The sequence below is a fragment of the Vidua chalybeata genome, chromosome 3 (genome assembly GCF_026979565.1).
Source record: "Vidua chalybeata isolate OUT-0048 chromosome 3, bVidCha1 merged haplotype, whole genome shotgun sequence".
Lineage (NCBI taxonomy): Eukaryota > Metazoa > Chordata > Aves > Passeriformes > Viduidae > Vidua > Vidua chalybeata.
In genome coordinates, this window is record NC_071532.1 from 106,645,564 (window position 1) to 106,665,118 (window position 19,555).

General features: G+C 41.8%; 1 protein-coding gene across 2 annotated transcripts in view; it reads left to right on the forward strand.

Annotated features, from left to right (window-relative positions):
- The window catches only part of EVA1A (eva-1 homolog A, regulator of programmed cell death), a 201,737-nt gene that overhangs the window by 65,737 nt on the left and 116,445 nt on the right, over positions 1–19,555 (forward strand). For both annotated transcript variants that reach the window (XM_053939778.1, XM_053939779.1), the window contains 2 exons: positions 634–757; positions 17,699–17,851. In XM_053939778.1, the coding sequence (XP_053795753.1) occupies positions 634–757; positions 17,699–17,851 (277 nt within the window). The remainder of the gene's footprint in view (positions 1–633; positions 758–17,698; positions 17,852–19,555) is intronic.

Sequence of the window (19,555 nt, forward strand, 5' to 3'; positions counted from 1 at the left end):
GTAGTGGGAGAACCTCCTGATTCACAGCCCCTTCCTGAGTTTAGCTAAAAGAATGTAATAATCATGGGGGAAGAGGAATGAACCCTATAAAAACTGACTAAGTTGGCTGCATAAGTGTTCCCACCACAACTACTAATTATTGGAATACCAGCAATTTATATATATACATTTAGACCAGCTTTTATATAACTGAGACAAGAGCTGTCTTGAAATTGTGTTTCTCCAGAGAAATCTAAAGCAGATTGGTGGTGGCAGAGTTCGAGTCTTTGCTTTTAACTGTCAAGGTGGATCCATGTCCTCAAAGCTGCTTTTCCTGGGATTGTACTGTCTTATATTATGATTAAATGGCATGCCAGTGTCTCAAAATCTCTGTAACCATCTCAGTACAAATCCTTCCTTTTGCACCCATGGAAGGGGGTGAAAACCTGCTCTTAAAACAGTGCAAGGAGCACTGAGTGCAAGGAGCAGTGGTACCCGCTGTGTTGGGCACCATCACCTGCCTCTTGCTGGGGCTGGTTGTGGAGGCAAGGATGGCCTTCCCTTTCTGCAGTTTGTGTCTGTTTGATGTTCCCTTTAGCGGGGACACTGAAGTGCTTTTGTTTCTCTGTTTCTTGTGCCTATCCCTGGCTGCAGAAGATGCTGGATGAGTGCCAGGACAGGCGGAGCTGCCAGTTCCTCGTCAACAGCCGGCTGTTTGGGATGGATCCCTGCCCCGGAACCGGCAAGTACCTCCTCGTGTGGTACAAGTGCAGGCCAAGTAAGTATTTCTCTATCAAATCTGTTTGCTCTGTTGGTTTCCCCTTTCCCCCTCACTTGCTGCCCTGCTGGGATGCTCCTGCTCTGCCTCCTTCCTGCTTGCCAGCAGCCCAAGCTCAGGCTGGTTCTGCAGGTGCCAGTGCCAGCCTTTGCCAGTGTTCAGCTCATGCTGTCACTGGTGGGTGGGCTCCTCCTGATCCCACCTGCAGCCGCCCTCCTGCCTCCTGTCCTGGTGGGTAGAGGGACTTGTCCCCTCTCTGCCGGCCCCTCCAGGGCAGGGGAAGCTCCTTGCCTGGGCAAAGTCTTCCTGAGCTGGGTGCCTCAGGCAGGCCCTGGTGGTGGTGGTGTGACTGGAACCTCACCTGCCCACACCATGCCAGAATCCAGCTTTTAATTGCTCCCAGATCAGGCTGGGAAATGTTACCCTGTGTTTTTCATGATCTCATTAGCTGTGTTTAAATTAAATGGGGCTGGATACTGGGGGCGCAGTCATGCGTGCTGTGGAGGAGTGAGCCCAGAGCAGCTTTGGCTCAGGACAGCCAACACCCTCTTGGCCAATTCCTGGCCCCAGCAGGGGAGTTAGCACAGCCTAGACACCATTCTTCATCAGGGCTTTGGAAGCAGATACATTATTTTGGAGATGGGTCATTTTTGATGTGGACAAACTGTGCCCACTGATGTCAGCTGGAGAATAGGACCTGTTTCTATTTGAGCACAAGTCTGATGAGGAGCATCTAAAGGAGCTGGGGTGTTTAGCCTGGAAAAAGGAGGCTCAGGGAGGACCTTATCACTCTACAACCACCTGAGAGGAGGTTGTACCAAGGTGGGGGTCAGTCTCTTCCTCCAAGTAATAAATGATATGACAAGAGAAAATGGCCTCGGGATGCACCAGGGGAGGCTTAGGTAGGATCTAAAAACTGGAAAAATCTCTTTACTGAAAGGATGGTCAAGCATTGGAACAAGCTGCCTTGATCCACCCTTCCAAGGGAAGTGGTGGAATCTCTGTGGTTGGAAGTATTCAAAAGTGTGTAGATGTGGTGCTTAGGGACATGGTTTAGCAGTGGACCTGGCAGTGCTGGGTGACTTGGTGATCTTAGAGAACTTTTACAACCTTTATGATTCTATGAATTAACTGGACGTGGTAATTAGTCTGGACATAGCATTTCAGACCAGCCTCAAGGTTTTTAGATAACATTACTAACATGGCCCCAGCATCACATCAGCAGTATTTTTGGGGAATAAACAAGAAAAGAAGGGAAAGTTTTCACAGGAAAGAAAAACAGATCTGACTTCAGAAAAGGTTTAAAACAAAAGCAGAAACATTCAGACTGCCAGCAGCAGTACAGAAGAAGACTTTTTGCCCCAGCAGGCAGAGACCTGTGCTAATGAAGTGAAAGGGTCTGGCCAGATCTGTGAAGAATTCAAATCAGAAGTAGGTAATGAAGCACCTGCATTTGTTGTGGGATTTTCGTGGGCAATTGTAACATCCCTTGTTGGGTGAGAAATGCATCTCTTTGAGAGGAATGATTAGCAGGTGTTCTGACAAGTCCTCCTGAACCTGCAGGGTTTGTATCAAAGCTCACTTGAAAAATCTGACTATTGAGGCCTGTGCTGAACTTCTGAAGGTACTTCAGGACCCATCTGTGCATTAATATTTATGGCTTGGCATTCTTTGCTAATTTACAGATATAGTAGAAAAGAAGGAGTTTGTCAGAGTGCAGAGTAGGTGATTTTCCTGAAAGAGAGCAGGGGAAGCTGCTCGAAAACATTTCCTCAAGACATTTTTCAGGCAGCTCAAATTTTGCAGAGTGAAACAGGGTAATCTGACAGAAATTGTTTCCTAGTGATTGGGCAAACTTTTAATCAGAAGCCACTAGATTGATAACAATGTTTGAAATATGTGAGAATTAGCCCAGAGATACCAGGTCATAGTCAGGTTTTCCCTGGTGATTCAAAATGTTAATTTTGAGTCTCACAAACAGTATATAGTGCTGTTGTGAGTTCAATAAGCCTTTCCACCTTTCTCTAGGGAGAAGGCTAATGAGGGCACTGAGTAATGATGCATTCATAAAATGTGAAATACAGGACCATAAGAAATTTTGGTGGTTTTTTTGCGTTATTGACTATTTGAATATTGTTTATGAGCTGTAAGTAAATATATGCTTCAGAGCTGAACCCCAAGACTGAGGTTCTATAAAGTGTTGAGCTGTTCCAGAAAGTGTGAACACACAGAGCTGTAATCAGAGTCCTTGTGAAGAGCTCACTGCCTGACACAGGATTTGATTCATAACTTTATCAAAAGACAAATACAATTTTTTTGAGTTCTGTTTCTGAATTTGTCTTTCTTAACAGCAGACATAACAGAAATACTTTGATAAGAAGCTATTTAAGGTCTGAATTGTCTTGAATTGATAGGCATATCTCTTTGTTTTTGTTGCTTATTGAGGGAGACTGTTATGATCCTGTCACAGAAGTTTTGGTTAAACACCTACCTAGTTAAAATGAGTGTGCATTTTCTTGTATACAGGTGTTAGAGGCACTTTGGGAAGCAGCCTGCAGAGTTTGGACAGGACATCTTTAATATAAAATAAGGACACACAAACTCTTCCATTGTCAGAGTCATGCTAAAAGCTCAAAAGGCCTCTGAACAGAGGTAGTTATCCAAAGAGAAAGACTTCCTTGAAAGAAAGCAAAACTGAAGTTAGTGGCATTTGCTTGTACCTTTGCTGAGGAATTAAGAGATGGTGCAGTCATCCCCTCGAGCCACTGTCACTGCAGTTTTGTCTCCCTGACATTCCCCTGTGTTTGAAATCGAGTGGTTCCGATGCTCGTTTGCTGTGTGGGGTTCATGCACAAGGCAAGGTGCTATTTTGGTTTCTCATGGACAGAATTTCAAGGAGATGGAGGACAGTAAATCAAGCTGAAACTGAAAGACAAAGATTTTTCAGATGGTGGGGCTCTGGGGAGCAGGCAATGAGGGGATATCTCCTGTACTTATCCCTCAGAGACTGCTCTTGCTGGAAGCAGAGAAGACTTGTGCAGAGGTGCTGCAGCTCACCTCCTGTAGAAATTAAAATAGATAGTTCAGAGAAGTGCATGCTTAACTAGAAGCAGTGAGAAATGAATTTGCTTATGTGGTTTTTGGGAAGTTTTGTGCTATTCATGGTCTTCTCTGATTCAATAGATGGATCTGGGATCTAATGGACACTCATCTTGCAAGTAGAGGGCTCAGATATGTGCACAGAACTACTTTTAAGTGTCAGGAGTTTGGTGCTCCTGCGAATTCTCTGTGCCTGTAAATAAATAAATGCACTATATGTGTGTACTTTTAATTTTAAAGTTTAGGATGTTTATGGAGATCAGAAATTATCAATAAAATACTGTGTTCTGTCTCAGTTTGGGGCAAGGGAGATTTACTTAAAACTACCAAATTTCTTGAGGGCCAAGGTCCCTTGAGGGCCAAGGTTCATCAGTGTAGAGAAGCTTAGATTTTATTTTGAGTTGATGTGGTGGTGTTTGATCAAAGTTTGGACTTGATGATCTTGGTCTCTTCCAACCTCAAGGATTCTATGGTTTATTTTATTTCTCTATACCATGTGTGCCTTAGTTTCTAATGTGCACCACCCTTTGGGGGGATGGTCAAAGGCACAGTACAGGTCTCAGCAGAGCACAGCTTGTGCTTCTTCCTTTGGAGGTGCCTCTGCAAATCCTCCTGCTGTCCACAGGCTCAGCAGAGCCCCTGCAGGCTCCCTGCAGCTCAAGGTGGGGATGTGCTGCTGCAGCACTGAAACCTGGAATTGTTCTCTCCTAGTGTAGATGTAGTTTGGCATTTAGCACTGGCCAGAGATGGTTTCCAGTGGGAAGTCTGGGTATGGGCACCTTGCTTTAGAAGCTAAAAATATTGATGAGAATGGTGGTCCCCACACCAGTGGGCCTCTGTGGCGGGGTGCATTCAATTTATTAGGGCAAATGTATCCTGAGATCCACATCCAAAGCACATTGAAGCCTAGGATCAAACCCTGAACACACAGGGGATGTAAATCTCCAGGGTACCTTTCAGGATCATTAAAAAATTGCACATAAATCCAATTATTTCCCAGGTAACATGCTGATTTGATTTAGACCCATTAAGTGTAATTACCGGGTGGGCTGCAGGAACAGATAATTAGAGGGAATTGACATACTATTTAATTGGTCTAACATGAATTCCCTCTAACTGAAATCTGGATTCACCAATATTATTCAAACAATTCAGTGTTTGTTCATCCCCCTCACTTCAGAGACAGAGAACCGTGTAAGATTGTGTGTTATTGTAAGCTAGGAAATATTTGCTCCGTGTGCCAGACTTTCTGGAGGGGATCTTTCTGTGTGATCTAATCCTGGCTGGGAACAGGATCTGTGGGGCTGCCCAAGTCATGCTGAAGAAATAACTTCAGCTCTCTGCATCCCAGCAATACCACTGCAGCTGATTTTATTTGGTTTGGTCTCTGCTCTGGGCTATTGCACCAGCAGGGATCCATTTGCCCCTGCACAGCAGCTCTTTGCCTGTTGTGGCTTTTTGGTTGTTTGGTTTTTTTTCTGGCTTTGCTGTTTCAAAAATGTCAATGCTCCTGAACAAAATGGAGACAAAAATGTTTGCCCTGCTCTGCAGAGGGAATACTTAGGATGAGATGTGTTGTCTGAGTGGCCATTTCAGGCAGTGCTGTCGAGAAAGGAGAGGGCTCCTACCTTATTTATTTGACTTACTCCATGAGACCCCCACATTGTGCCTTTCTTCCATGTCTTCCTTTGCCATTGCTACACTGGATGAACTGATTCCTTCTCAGCTCTGAAGAGCCTAAAGCTGCAGCTTCCCATAAAATGCTACAGTGATATTTTCCCACTTTTCTCTTGGGCAGTTACTACTTTAACTTATGACTTCAAGGACTCTGGGAGGGAAAATCTACATCCAATGTTTTTTTTTTTTTAATAAATATTTTAATTTTTATTTCATTTTAAAGTGCTGAGTGAAGCAGCTGGATGTGACAATTGAAGGATGGTGAATATGAAGCTCCTCTGTACTAATCATCCCAGTGATGTAACAAAGTGTAAACCCAAACTTTGCTGCTCTACCTTCTATTCACTAACGTAAGCCTGAAGCCTTTGAAGTTTCAGAAAGCCTGGATTGTGACCTAGGCTCCAATTTCAGCTCAAATCTCTCTGTAACAATATAAAAACTTATTTGGGAAAGGAACATCAAGGCTCTGAGAAATGTATCTGGGAAGGAAACGTTTCCTGGCAAAGGGTGAAGTGCCAAAAGTTTGCAAGGCGTTAGGAGGAGGAAAGGGGATGGGGGAGGTCACTTTGTCCTGGTTTTGAACCTGTAGCTTGCATTTATTGAAAAACCTTTGGGCTGAGAATCGGACACATGTTTTGAGGACAACAGACTTTCATTCTCTTCACCATAGATTTGAAAAAAATATAAGAAAAAATGTAACAAGCCCAGTTATTTCTTGTGGAAAGTCAATGACTGTTTTTCAAACATGGGGATGACCTAAAGTCCTTACCAAAATCTTACTCAGATAACTTTATTTTTCTTAGCAGCCCTAGGCAGCTTTAACTAGACAGCAAATTAATTTAAAAAACAATTAGGAATTAATCACATTTAGATCACCTTCTGATAAAAGTGTCATCTTCAAATTTATGCTCTATATCATACAGTGACAGCCATTGTGTGTCCCAGGAGTGTCTACCTTATGTTAAAGTTGTGCAATTTTTTTTGCCAGAGCAAACAGCAGAATGCCATTAGTGTTGCCAGAGCTATTCCAGCTATCAAAGAACAGTGAAGAGTCCTGCTCCATGTTTTGATTTCATGTCTTTTGTTGAAATGGTCAGGTCAGCTCATCAGATTTCAGCTAAATTGGCTAAAAAGTATAGAAAGGACATTTTGTAAGGACCACCTAGGCTTGCAGTGAGTGCCTCTTGTTCAACCTTTAATTTTCTTACAGCCCATTCCTTCAGTATTGAATCTTCTGTGGGCTTTGCTGTTGGCTTTGCTTGGCTGAGGATTGAATCTTTTCTGTGAAATTCAGTGAACATGGCCTGAAAAGCCACATCTCATCACACATCCTCAAGGCTTGCATTCACTAGACAGAATTTGTAAAACACTGTGAGCAAGAGCAGAGGGCTATAGAAAGTACAGAGGTTTTGTGGAAGTTTAAGATGCGAGCAAAAAAGGACCTAAATGTATTCCTGGTCGCTTTAATGCTGGTGATTGATTTTAGTGCTGGGATAGATTGGTAATTCAGTGGTCATCAACCCTTTCAGAAAAGCATTAATCTCCTTCATCAGACAGGTTTATTGGTGGCAAGAGAAGTTCATGGTATTGTTTGCTGCATTGCTTTTTGGTGGGCCAGGCTTCCCAAAGCAGCGTGATGGAGTCGGGGATGTTTAATGGGCACATCCCCCTGGCCCAGCCACTGAGGCAACAGAACGAGCCTTTTGCCTCCTGCATTCACCATCTCTCTCTTGCTTATCTGTATTAGTTCAAAACTGTTAAGGTGATGCAGGGAGTGGAAATTTATAAGGGCAATAAAACCTCAGGCAGCAACCGCTGTGGTGATGAAAAAGTGTAAATAAAGGAACATTGTAAATAACAGAGGACAGATCTATCAGCCCACAATTGGGGCAGAGAAATGCTAATGCTAATGATTAATATTGTTTTAAGCTGTTGATGCACAGAGATTTTCAGGAGCTGTCAAATAGCCCTATCTCTGTAGCACATTAATCACTCGACTGCCAGGAGGAGGGTTAACAGGAATATGTGATTCCAGTGTCAGCAAATGCAGAGATTATTGTTGGTTTAATTATAAATATGACTGCAATATTAATACAATATATTGACTAATATAATAAATGGAAATATGATATTATCACTAATGCAATTATATTACAGTATTTTAATTATAATCATAATTTCCTGCTCCTGCAGAGAATGAAACTGCTGCTGGACCTTGGAGAGTTAAAAAATTCCCATTTTTCTTTCAAACATAATTAGTCAGCCCTCATTGACATAATAAGGAGGCAATGAAAACCATGGTGTTTCCTACTACGTAGACATAAGGACTCCCTTTGCTGGATCAGGTCTCCAGTGTCCAGATGTGAACCACTAAAAAAGAAATTCTGAAATCTGCCTAAATTGTATAAATGCTAAAGCTGTGATTTCTACAGATCCTCTTTGTCCATTGTCATTTAAGTTTTCTGTGAGTCGGGAAAAAGCTCCCAACAAACCAGGGATAGCAATACCCTTTTTTAAACCATAAATTTTAAGTGAAGGAAAAGGAAGAGTTAGACTTCCAGTGCTGGGATGGGTGAATCAACAGCAGTGCCAGGAGGAGCTCCCTATGTTCCTCCTTTGAGGAGATCCAGCCCATCCTTGGGCAGTGTGGCACCTGTGGTGCCTTTCTGTGCTGAGGGCAGAGGCTGTGTGGTGGCTGGTCCTGCAGATGTCATAAATGGCTTTGGCTGCTGGCAGAGGCAAAGTGATCAGGGAGTCTTCTCAGAAGATCCAGGAGTGTCCTTGGAGAGATTAACAGAAACACAGGGAAAGCAAGTTGTGAAAAATGGAGCACATAAGTCTAAATCCCAACACAGTACTACTATGGTAGAGGTTTGCAAGCTCTGAACAACAGATTTCAAGATTTTCTGGTGTACTGGTGAAGAATTGAGAGGAAAAGTGTGTCCCAGAAACCATATTCTTAAAAGCAAACTGAGATGCTGCAAAGATTAACTTCTGTGGAATTTGGATCTGTTGTATTACTCCACAGATTAAACTGTGAGTGTAGGACTCACAGAACAGATAAATAAATTTATATAGCACTTCTGCAGGAGGTTCTATATATGGACTTATTCAAGACTGAAAATATAGACCAAATGTTCTCCTCAAATAAATACCTTTTAGGGAAAAAAAAAAGGCAAAAAAAAAAAAAAAAGCAAAAGAAAAAAGGCAAAGAAGAGTAAATCTTCTCTGGGGTATTGTCATGGTAATAAACTCCTTCCATTACTGTGCATTTCCTCATTATTTTTTCAATATCTGTCCTACACTTGGTTTGCAAATTAACTACACATTTTTTAAAACAGGTATCTCCTGATATTTTCAGTGTTTTATCATACTAATGGTGTATCAAGCTCTTTTAACTTGCAAACTGATTTTTCTGACTACTTCAAAGGCACTGGAGTTTATCACCTATTCATGTGTCTGTGAACTGGGACTTCTAAAGCATCCATGATGAATTTTGGAAATTTGATTACTAGATTTCTCCCAGCTACATTTTTTTTTTCTTCTTAGGCAAGGCCGTTGAGGGAATACTGTGCATTTAATTATTTAGGACAGTCGTGAACTAGCTTTTAATCTAGTAGACCTCATTTTCCCATACTGTATACTCTAGGCAACCCAGTGGGTTATATGTAAAAATATCAATCAAGTATCCTTTTAATGTTCCTGTGTCAGAATTATTATCACCATTATTTTAACATCTGGAGAAGACTGTTTTAATGATATAAGACTAAATTCTCCCTTTCAGCTATTTTAATAATAACTTTAGCAGCATTACTCCACATTTATACAACCACTGGAAGAGCAGAACAAAACTGCTGTGAGCAGTGGTGCTAATGAAGTCTTTTCCCTTATACATCTTTAAGCTACTTGTCCTCAGTGCATCTTTCTCATCTTTTCACTGGAGTACAAAATTTTGGCTATGCTTCCCATATTGCCTCCTACAGTGTAGCTAGTCCTGATTTCAGTCCATGATAGCTGGCCAAGTTTACAGTTTACAGTTTATTAGTTGGCTGGTTTACAGGTCATAAATCCATTCTGCTTGACTGGTGGGACAGTGCAATGATTACAACCAGCTTTGGCACTGGTTTGGCTTTCTTCTGAAATTGGCTACCAGTTCTTAAAAAATGTACAGAGACTTCACTACATTTGTCATCTCGATGTTTCTGTCAAATTTCACTGAGCTTAGCCAGCAGGTCTTTGGAAGCAGGACTAACAAATGGTGAGGCAGAGGCTTAGGCAGCAGAGCACCAGTAAGCCATAGCTGCTTCAGAAAATCAGCCAAATTTCAGTAATGGAAGAAATGGGAAGTGAATTAAATTTGTCCTGGAGTCTCAGATGTTGTTTTTAACTCCTATCTCATAGTCTAGTGCACATATTTTGATTTTTTCCTTTTTTTTTTTTTTTCTCGTTAGATAACCATATACCTCTCTTTGTCCAACAGGAAAGTGCAATAGGTGCATCTGAACGCTACTTTGGAAATTAAATGTAGCAGTTAATTTGCAGCACTGCCAGCCTTTTCACAACAGAATATAAAAGGACAACTATTTCAGACTAATGAAAGTGACAGTGGGGAGAGGTGCCTTTTAAACACTGCAAATTGGATAGGTGCATCAGGAGTGCAATTTTAAAGGAATCTGACAAGGTCGTTTGCAAAGAACAATCTTCTTACTTGTTGAAAGGGTTTCAGGCCTCCAAAACTTGGCACTCTTGAGTTTTCAGGGTACTTTTGAAGTTGGCAGGCTGCCTGTTTAATATAATTCTGGACTGTCATCCAAATTGTATCTTTCATAGTTTCAGATTATCTCCTGTAGAAGTAAGTGGTGCATGCCAGGTTGCTGAGGGTGGCAAACTTCAGTTCTTAAAAATTAAATGAGACCATCTTCACAAAAATTTTCTCAAGGGAAAATTGAACTGAAATAATGTTAAAAGATATTTCCATGCAAATGTATGAATTTGTGACAATTTTTTTTTTTTTTGATTCTCTGAATTAAAGGTAAAATCCTTTTTAGAGTCCTTTGGAATGAGGGAGTCACCAGGTAGCCCACAGTAAAATGCTTGTGGGGGAGTGATAGCAAGGGCTCTACTCGAGGACTCTGGAGACCTTTATTGTCCTGGAAAGGTTTTCTCCACCCAACCCTACCTAAGGGAATGCTGACTGGATTGATATGGGTTCATTCAAATCCTGATATGAACAGAAAGTTCTCATTAGTAGCAGGATCACATGGAATAGGAGGAAGCTCTGGAACTCAGGATATGAAGTGTATGTCATAAGTAAAATTAGAAGAAAACAGAAAAGAAAGGAGCCATAGTAATGTGAACTGGTCTAAATAGTAGGCTTTTGTCATTGGGAGAAACTTCTAACCTTTGATGATTTGTCCCTGATAGGATGAGGGGGAATGGCTTTAAACCACATATTTAATCTAAATCTACTCTTTAAAGGAGGGCAGACTCAGATTGGATATTAGGAGGAAATCCTTCACACTGAGTGTGTCGAGACACTGGCACAGGTTACCCAGAGAAGCTGTGGCTGCCCCATTCCTGGAAGTGTTCAAGGCCACGTTGGATGGGGCTGTGAGCAAGTGGAGATAGTGGAAGGTGTCCCTGCCCATGTCAGGGAGTTGGAATGGGATGATCTTTAAGGTCCCTTCCAAGCCAAACCATTTTAGGAATATATGAATCTATGATTTACATTCAGGGTCTTGAAGGCCAGAACCTGCTTATATCTTTCAAAGCACAATAGAGGATAAAATACTGGAATAATAAATGCTGTCTTCAAATGAAAAATAAGTAAATATATAACATAGGAATAGAAATATGGGGAAAAGCTTTGAAGTAGTGCATTGACTGGAAAATACTCTTTAATACAATTGTCTTCTTCTCCGCAGGGTATAGTAGCAGTGAATGCTGTCCAAGGCACCTTTGCTCTCACTGTTTTGAGATGCACTCCCTTATTTTAATTTTGGGATGGACTTAGTTCTACTTAACCCTAAAAGTGTTCTCTATATTTTACAGAAGTTCCTGGAAATTAGCTGATTGTGGAGAAAAAGAAAATATAAAAACAGGGGTCACAGGTTACTAGGAAGGGTACTGGATGGATATCTCCAAGATCAGCTGTTCATAGCTCTTATACAAGGATGCTGCTTAGAGATGTCTGTCCTAGTTTTTAATAGGTTTTCTGTCTTGGAAACTCATTTTCCCAGTTCCCATAGAAGAGATGGAAACAGGTTCTCACTATACTCATCTCTCACATGACTAACAGGATTGCTAGAACAACTTGCCCGAGGAAGTTGTAAAATTTCAATCCTTGCAGATGTTAAAAGCTTGAATGGATAAGGCCCTCAGCCACCTGCTGCTCTAGTTGACTGTGGTCTGAATATGGGGATTGGCCCAGGCATTCTCCAGAGGTGCATTCTGTCCTCAGTGACTCAGTGAATTATGGTCTGGAATGACTACATCCACAGTAAGAAGTTCCAATTTCCATGGTTAACCCTCACTTTGGCTTCTCTCTTTAGGCTGACACAAAAAATTGCTGTGGCGGCTTTGCAATGCAGGTATTCTGCATAGACGTGCTGAAATCACCAAAATCTCACCACGTGCATTATCACCATCTTTATTATTTGGGGATGGTTTTCAGTGTCCATAATAAAAGTTTGTTGAATTTTAACTGGTGGCTAAAAGGTTGTGTATTCCACTTGTGCATCTCAGCTGTTCCACTTTACAATCAACCCATGCCTGACAGCTGCAGTGGGAGCTGGAGGAGGGAAGAGTGACACGAAGCACTGGAGGTGTGCCCACTATTACTGGAGGAGAGAGTGGCTGGAAGAGAGTTCTCCCTATGCCCTTTTTCACAGACCAGCACAAACCACCATCCAGTAGTTAAATATAGCTATTTGTTAGCTAAAGGGAATTAGGTGATGGTGGAAAGGGTGGATATAATGAAGAGTTATGAGTTTCAAGACAAAAAATGTTCTTTGTTTTGAGTGGCATGAAGCGGAACATATAACAAAGCTGGGATGAAAGTGAGCGAGGCAAAAATTGGGTAAAAGAGAAATTTCTGGCTGAGATGGTATCCAGTTTGGTTCTGAAGTGACATCTTGGGTGCAGTCATGTTAATTTAACAGTTATAACCTGTATAAGAAAATCTTTTATGGGAAACAATCCTGACCCCATAAAGAATTGGGGAAAAAGCATCTCTGTTTCCTACAAATTCCCTTTCTTTGCTCAGATCCTCAATTCTAAGATTTAAATCCTTTAGGATTTTGTGAAGAAAACAGATTTCTCTTTATGTGTATTTCCAGCTCTTTGATCTGGGAAATAGGGTCAGCTATTATGCACTGATTAAGTGAAGTATGAATACTTCAATTAGCAAATTTCATAATTTAATCCTCAAGTTCTGTTCAAAAATCATTTTAGGCAAGGTGAACGTCTGGCATTGATACATTTCATCGTTTTGTTAGAAGCAAAATATCTTTAGGAGCTTTTATGTCTAAGGTCTCATGGAGATTCAGGCAATTGACATTTAGTTTTGAGCTTCCAAATCGAGATAATTCAGAAAACTCTTGTGAGCCATAAGTGAAAATGTTCTTAAGATACTGGATAAATGTAATTGCTAATGGTCATACAGGTTAATATTATTGTACACATCCAATAATTACTAAAGGTCTTCTTATTGACTTCACTGTTTGAGAGGGACCATTTTTCTATTAGAAACAGTTATAATTGTTTTCCTGTAATTGTCCGAGCTAAGTTACAAATGTGTCATATAATGACCTTCAAAAACGTGTCTAGAAAAGCCTGCAGCTGTTCCCTCCTTGGGTTCTCTCTACAGAGTTATATTTAAACCAGTGTCTCTGAAACCAGGCAGTAATAAAAGGGATATTATCCTTAGCAAATATCTTAATCATGGTAAATCTCTGTTGCCCTACAAATGACTGCATGGGGGATTAGAGTGGAGTAAGCCATTTGCTGAATATCACTGCCACCTTTCCAAGGCCATTTAAGCGTGTTTAATTTTTCAGGGTGAAACATGAAACCCACGAATACAAATGTTTGCATTTGGCCTGAATTATATCCAGACTGTAACAGTTAGAGCAGGCTTAGGACCAGATTGTGAGTGATCTGTAGGAGGCCAGTTCTGCTTGGGAGAGTGAGAGAGAAAAATACATTTTTGTTCCCAGTCCCAGCTCTCTTATGTCACTTACGCTGCCTCACTTCTTTTCAATATTTATGTAAGGCTATCATGGGAAGTACCAGTAAATATATGGATGATGCTTAGCTCTCTATTTTTTTAATATCAATCCTTACTGTCATCGAGTGCCTGGGAGCCGTGAGTGTCTGACTTGAGCTCATCCTGGCTAAAATGGAGGTGACAATGCTATGAAGTACAAAATACTTCCAGGGACTTGTGTCCTCCATTGCATCACTTCCTATCTGTTTATGCAGATTTCTATCAGGTTGCCCAGAAACACTGAGGCTCCCTGTTTTCCAGTGGTCAAGCTTAAGTCTCCCTTCTGGGACACTGAAGTACTACTGTGCATTTCATGCTTTCTTTTTTCCATTTCTTTTAAGAAAGCAGTGTCTTCTCTCTGTGCCCAGGCAACAGCAACCCTAGCCAGTGTGGACTCAACCAGAGCCTTGGGAACTGGCAGGTCCAGGAGGTGTTTCCTGGGGCAGAATTCAGTGACTGTGAGGTGACATCTGTGTCAGGTGGCACAACCCTTTTACTTCATGCTGCAGTGTGCCAGGAGCACATCACCCACGAGCTCCCCTTGTTCCCAAGGAATCTGCACTTGGGTTCACCTCCCCAACCTGATTTCTTGAGCTTTCCATCAGGCAGCTTTCCCCACAAGCCCTGAACATGACTTCCCAGGGCGGCTATGAGGGACAGAGCTGTGAGTGTGAGAGGCAGTGTTTTGTTGTTCATAGGATCATGGAATCAGAACAGTTTGGGTTGGAAAGGACTTTAAAGACCATCTTGTTCCAACTCACTTGCTATGGTCAGGGACATCTGCTATCTCAGGTTGCTCACAGCCCTATCCAGCCTGGCCTTGAGCACTTCTAGGGATGGGGCAGCCACAGCTTCTCAGTTCCAGTCCCTCACTACCCTCATAGTAAATAATTTTTTCCTAAAATCCAACATAAACCTGCCTTCCTCCAGCTTAAGGCCATTCCCCCTTGTCCTTTCACTACATGTCCTTGTGAAAAGTCCCTCTCCAGCTCTCTTGTAGCCCCTTTAGGAACTGGAGCAAGTTGCTGTTGATTGTCTCATGGCTGCTGGACTGATCTTTAGCAAAGGTGTGGTTGTCCGTCCATCCCAGTGTTTACTGTGCTCAATGTAATATTCTCTCTTTTTAAATCCCAGGCAAGTTTCCAAATGACAAGCCCTGACTTTGAATGGTCAGCAGAATTTAATAAATATTCTAATGACCTTAAATGAGACCATAGGATGTGTGGTTAAGCAGTTATACTTGTTAATTGGGAGATGTAGCTAATAATAACCAAACTGAAAGAGGAAATTGAGTTAGTGCCTATAAAAAATGAGACGTTCACAGTGGACCCTCTCATTACAGACTTCAGAATTATTGTTTTTCTAAACTTAATCACCTATTTAATTTTTCAACCACTTCAGCCAGACACAAGTATTCTTTTCTGTGACAGTGGTTTAACATAAATTATGTATAACTTGTCTCATTGGAGAGTTTGTGTCTTTGTGCTTTTAGCTTGAATCTGTGTTTTTCCCTAAGGAAAAAATAAATTCTGTTAAGTGGATAAAGTTTTATTATACTCTGTTATGTTTTCTACTGTATAGGAAAGTTAAAGATTTGATTTAATTTCCCTCACAGGAGAAACAAAATTCTGGTGGGAGACAATTATAGGTGAAGATGAAACCCCTTGGTGTGTTCAGTGTATCTTTCAGATGCTTTTATGGTGATTGTGGATGAAATACCTACATAGATAATATGGACATAGAATAATAGAACTATTTGGATTAGAAAAGTCCTCTAAAATCACGAAGTCCAACAATTAACCTGACACTATCAAGTCCACCATTGAGTCTTCACAGGTATATGAGGTTTCTCTCTGTTCTGAAGGTGCAAAGAATTTCTATTTCTGATTCCAGCCACTGTTTCATACACTCAGTAGTTGTGGGTTTACTCTTGTAGCTGCTGCTGAGGGATGTCTGCTCTTTGCAGAGATTCTCTCATGAAGGAGTGAGGCCTTAATTGTGTCTTCATCTAGAGAGGTGGATCAGAAAGTGTTTTCACATTCCCTAAATATTTTAGAGGTTTGAAAGTTTCTCTGCAGCAGGATAAAAACTAGAAATGTTCAGAGATTTTTGTAAAAAAACTGCAAAGTATGAAGGAAAATTATGTACTCGAATAGGGTCCAAGGTTAAGCTTCTCAGCTGGACTGAAGGCTCAGAACAGGGTTTTCACATTCCAGTTGATGCTCTCATCACCAGGTAATTGGCTATTTTGAGGAGGCTATTTTTTGGCTTCAAGTAGGAAATTTCAAGTTGAGCATGAAAAGTCATTTTGTTCTCATGTGTTTCTTTTAAATCAGCATGCCCCTGTTTTGGTATAATACATGTTTTCTCCATGCAGTTTCTTCTGAAAAAATCCAATCTAAGGTAGAAATTAGCCCTTCTTTGATCATGGATTAAACCAGATGACCGCCTGAAAAGTCCTCCAACCTAAATTCTTCTATGATTCAGCTTGGAAAGATCACCCTCACTCTCTAATAAGGAGTTGCAATACAGTAAAAAAATGTCACATTATGTGCTGAATGCTATGGTCTAAACACTTAAGTATTAACTTATAAATAAATGATTAGCTAGTGTTCTCAGTTGCTGAGTAGTTTTATGCGTATGGACTTTGCATATGCTCTCTCATATATATATTTACATAAACATAGATATATATAGATATGTGTGTGTGTGATATTATACACAGAGAGCTGTGTAAGGGAAGGACAAAAACAATGCCTATGCCAGTAAGTGACACAGGGCCAGGGGCATCCCCAGGCACTGGATGATGCTTGTGTGCTCTATGGCACCAGTTTGACCTGGTACAAGTAGAGGCATTAAAGAGGAAATGACTGATCATGCTTGGGATTTTGGGCACAAACCCTTCCCATTTAGCAATCTGGATGCTGTTGTGGCTACATTTCAAATGGTAAATAACATAAGGAAGTGGAAGGTCACTCTACAGAGGCCAGGGAAGTTGAGGTTATATTCCTGGCTGTGCCCTGAGTTGCCTGGATGTCCATAGACAAGCCACTTCAGTTTTTTTAGTCTCTTTATGCCACTTCCATTTTCTTAGTCTCTTTCTTTCAGACGTGCAAATGTCTTGCTGTAAAAGCTCAGCTTTTCTAAAGAGTTTTTGTTTTCTGTGGTATGTTGGCAGGCACACATGGGAAGGGCCTCTTCTAGGTTGGGACCTCTAGAGGTTCCCATAATCCAAATAAAAATGTTAAAGACAAGGGAATGACATGTGATTTGTTATGAAGTGACCATCCAGTCTCCTTAAGAGATGTAAGCTGATTGATTGTTCTGTGTGTACCAGCTTTACAAGAGCAAGAGTGCCCATTTCAAGAAGGATTTGGGGACAGACTTCTGCATATCTGTGTTTGTAATAGGCAGGACCAGCTTCCATAATTACTAAATTTAGTACCACTTCTATTGGATCTGCCATGGAAGAACTGCTGTGAAAAAAAAAGCCATGGAACATGATTATGTTTGCATTTGAGCTGCTGTGATATAGAATAAATTCCTGGCACACATGAGCTGCTCCATGGATGAGATAGGTTCCTAAAAATGGACTTTTACCTCCTCTTTCCATATTGCCATGTAGAAAACACTCAAATGCCATGCCTCCTCACTTATCTGTCTGCAAAATGAAATTATAGGCTATTTAACAGAACTGACATGTGCTGGATTAAAATACATTTTTAAATGTGTTGATAATGCCACAGAGGGAATGTGTAATGGGAGAGATCAGTGCTCCTGTAGCAAATGCAGTGCTAAGGCTGGGGTTGTGCTAAGGTTGGGGCTGTGCTGGGAGCTGAGGTGCACCCCTGGGCCCACCTCTGGATCAGCTGAGTAACTAAGTGTTTGTTTGCTTCCAGATGAATACAAGAGTAAAGTAGCCTGCGAAGATGACAAGCTGAGGCTGAGCTGTAAGAAGAGCATGGTGATAGCCATTTACTCTGCTATCTTTGGGAGGACACAAGGAGGCAGCCTGGAGTGCCCATACCAAAACCTAGGGATGCCCATGATTGGTAAGCAGGGGAATGGCTTGATGACACACTGATGTGGGCAGGGTGATTTCACTTACTGTCATCACAGCAGAGCTGGCACAGACCCTGCTCAGAAAAGCAGGACTGGGAGATGCAACCTGCCATGGTGGTGCTCCTGATGTGTGATACCTTGTCAACCAGCAGTGAACTTCATCATGAGCACCAAACTCAGGTATGGCTGCATGTCCTAGCTGAGTTCCCAGGCCACAGGCTTTTCACAGATTCATCTGATTATATTATTGAAGGTGCTTGAATTTCTTGTTCAATTTCCTGTGTTCGTGGTGGTTCATCCACTGAGCCTCTGCCTGTAATATGGAGGAACATATTATCTGGGGATGTCATGTACCATCTGCAGCCACTGAAGTCTTGACATTGCATTTAAACTTTTACTGAAGTTAAAGCAAATTCAAAAAGCAAGTTGTTAAGTTTCATCATGTTATGGTTGGCTTACAGTACCTTCAAGTATCTTCGTTACTCTCAGACTATCAGGGTCTCTTACAGTCATGAGTTAAAGATAAATAATTGAAAAACATTCACTGGAACTTGAGCTGATGTGGAATAACTTTGAATATTTTAGGCTGTGGCAGAGAAAACAACACTCACAGTATAAAATTCTGTGCTCAGCATTTGTCATAATTCTTCTCTGCAGAGCTGAGAGGGAATTAATGGAATTGGGAATTAATTCCCAAAGGAATTGCCTCCAGAGAGGGAAAGGCTTCAGAGGAGACTGCATAGGGAACCTTGATCTGGTGCTATTGCCCATGCTGGGATCTGTTCAGCTGTATCTGAGGATTTTTGGCTTCACAGCTGCTGATCCAGTGCCCTTAAGGAGTTAAATGCGATTCAAATGGAAGCATGTCAAGTGAGTGCTTGGCAATATCATACTCAGATGATGGGTGTCAGTAGAAACCCACAGGTGGAATGAGGCCAGTCAGGTTATTTGTGCAGCATGGCGAGTGTCTTGCTTGTGTAGCTGTGCAAATCTGAGCACTTGTAGCACAGCTGAGTTGTGCAGGGTCTCCGAGGTGACCAGTGCTCCTGGATGTGCTCCTGTAGTCCCCCAGGTGCCAGGCAGCAGAAACCAAAACAGATGTGTATGGTGGGTTAGCCTCGACCTCTTTGGTGTGGTGTTTGGGATGGGCTGAGTCTGTGCACTGGTTGCTGTGGTGGTTGGGCTGCTGGGTGAGAACTTGCCAAGTCAGTGAATCAGGATGGGTTTCTGGAGCAGACCTGAGCACCCCATTCTGTTGTCCTTGCTGAGAGGGCAGGAACAGGCACTTGCCAGTGACAAGGCACCAGCACAGGGACCCGCTCTTCAATGTCAGCATGAAGCAAAACTCTGTGTGAAGCCACAAAGGGTAAAGTTTTATTCTTCTTTTCCCAGCTGCAAAATCATGAAACTTGTACTGGCTGAGAGCAGGGTATGTGGGACCAGAAAATGGGCCAAGAGGCACAAACAGGAAGAATAAGCAGTGGGGTCTGACAGCAGGGCTGCACGTGCCATAGGATCTCCAGCACCTGTATGCCCTGCTGTTCTTGAACTGGCCTTTGGGATGTCTGCCCAAGGAAACGAGGTGTCAGATCCTAGAGTGCAGCACAGTCTGCTGCTGGGATGAGGCAGGGCTTTCCTCAAGTGTCAGCTCCTAAATGAAACTGCTTGCATGAGCAGGCTCAGTACAAGATAGT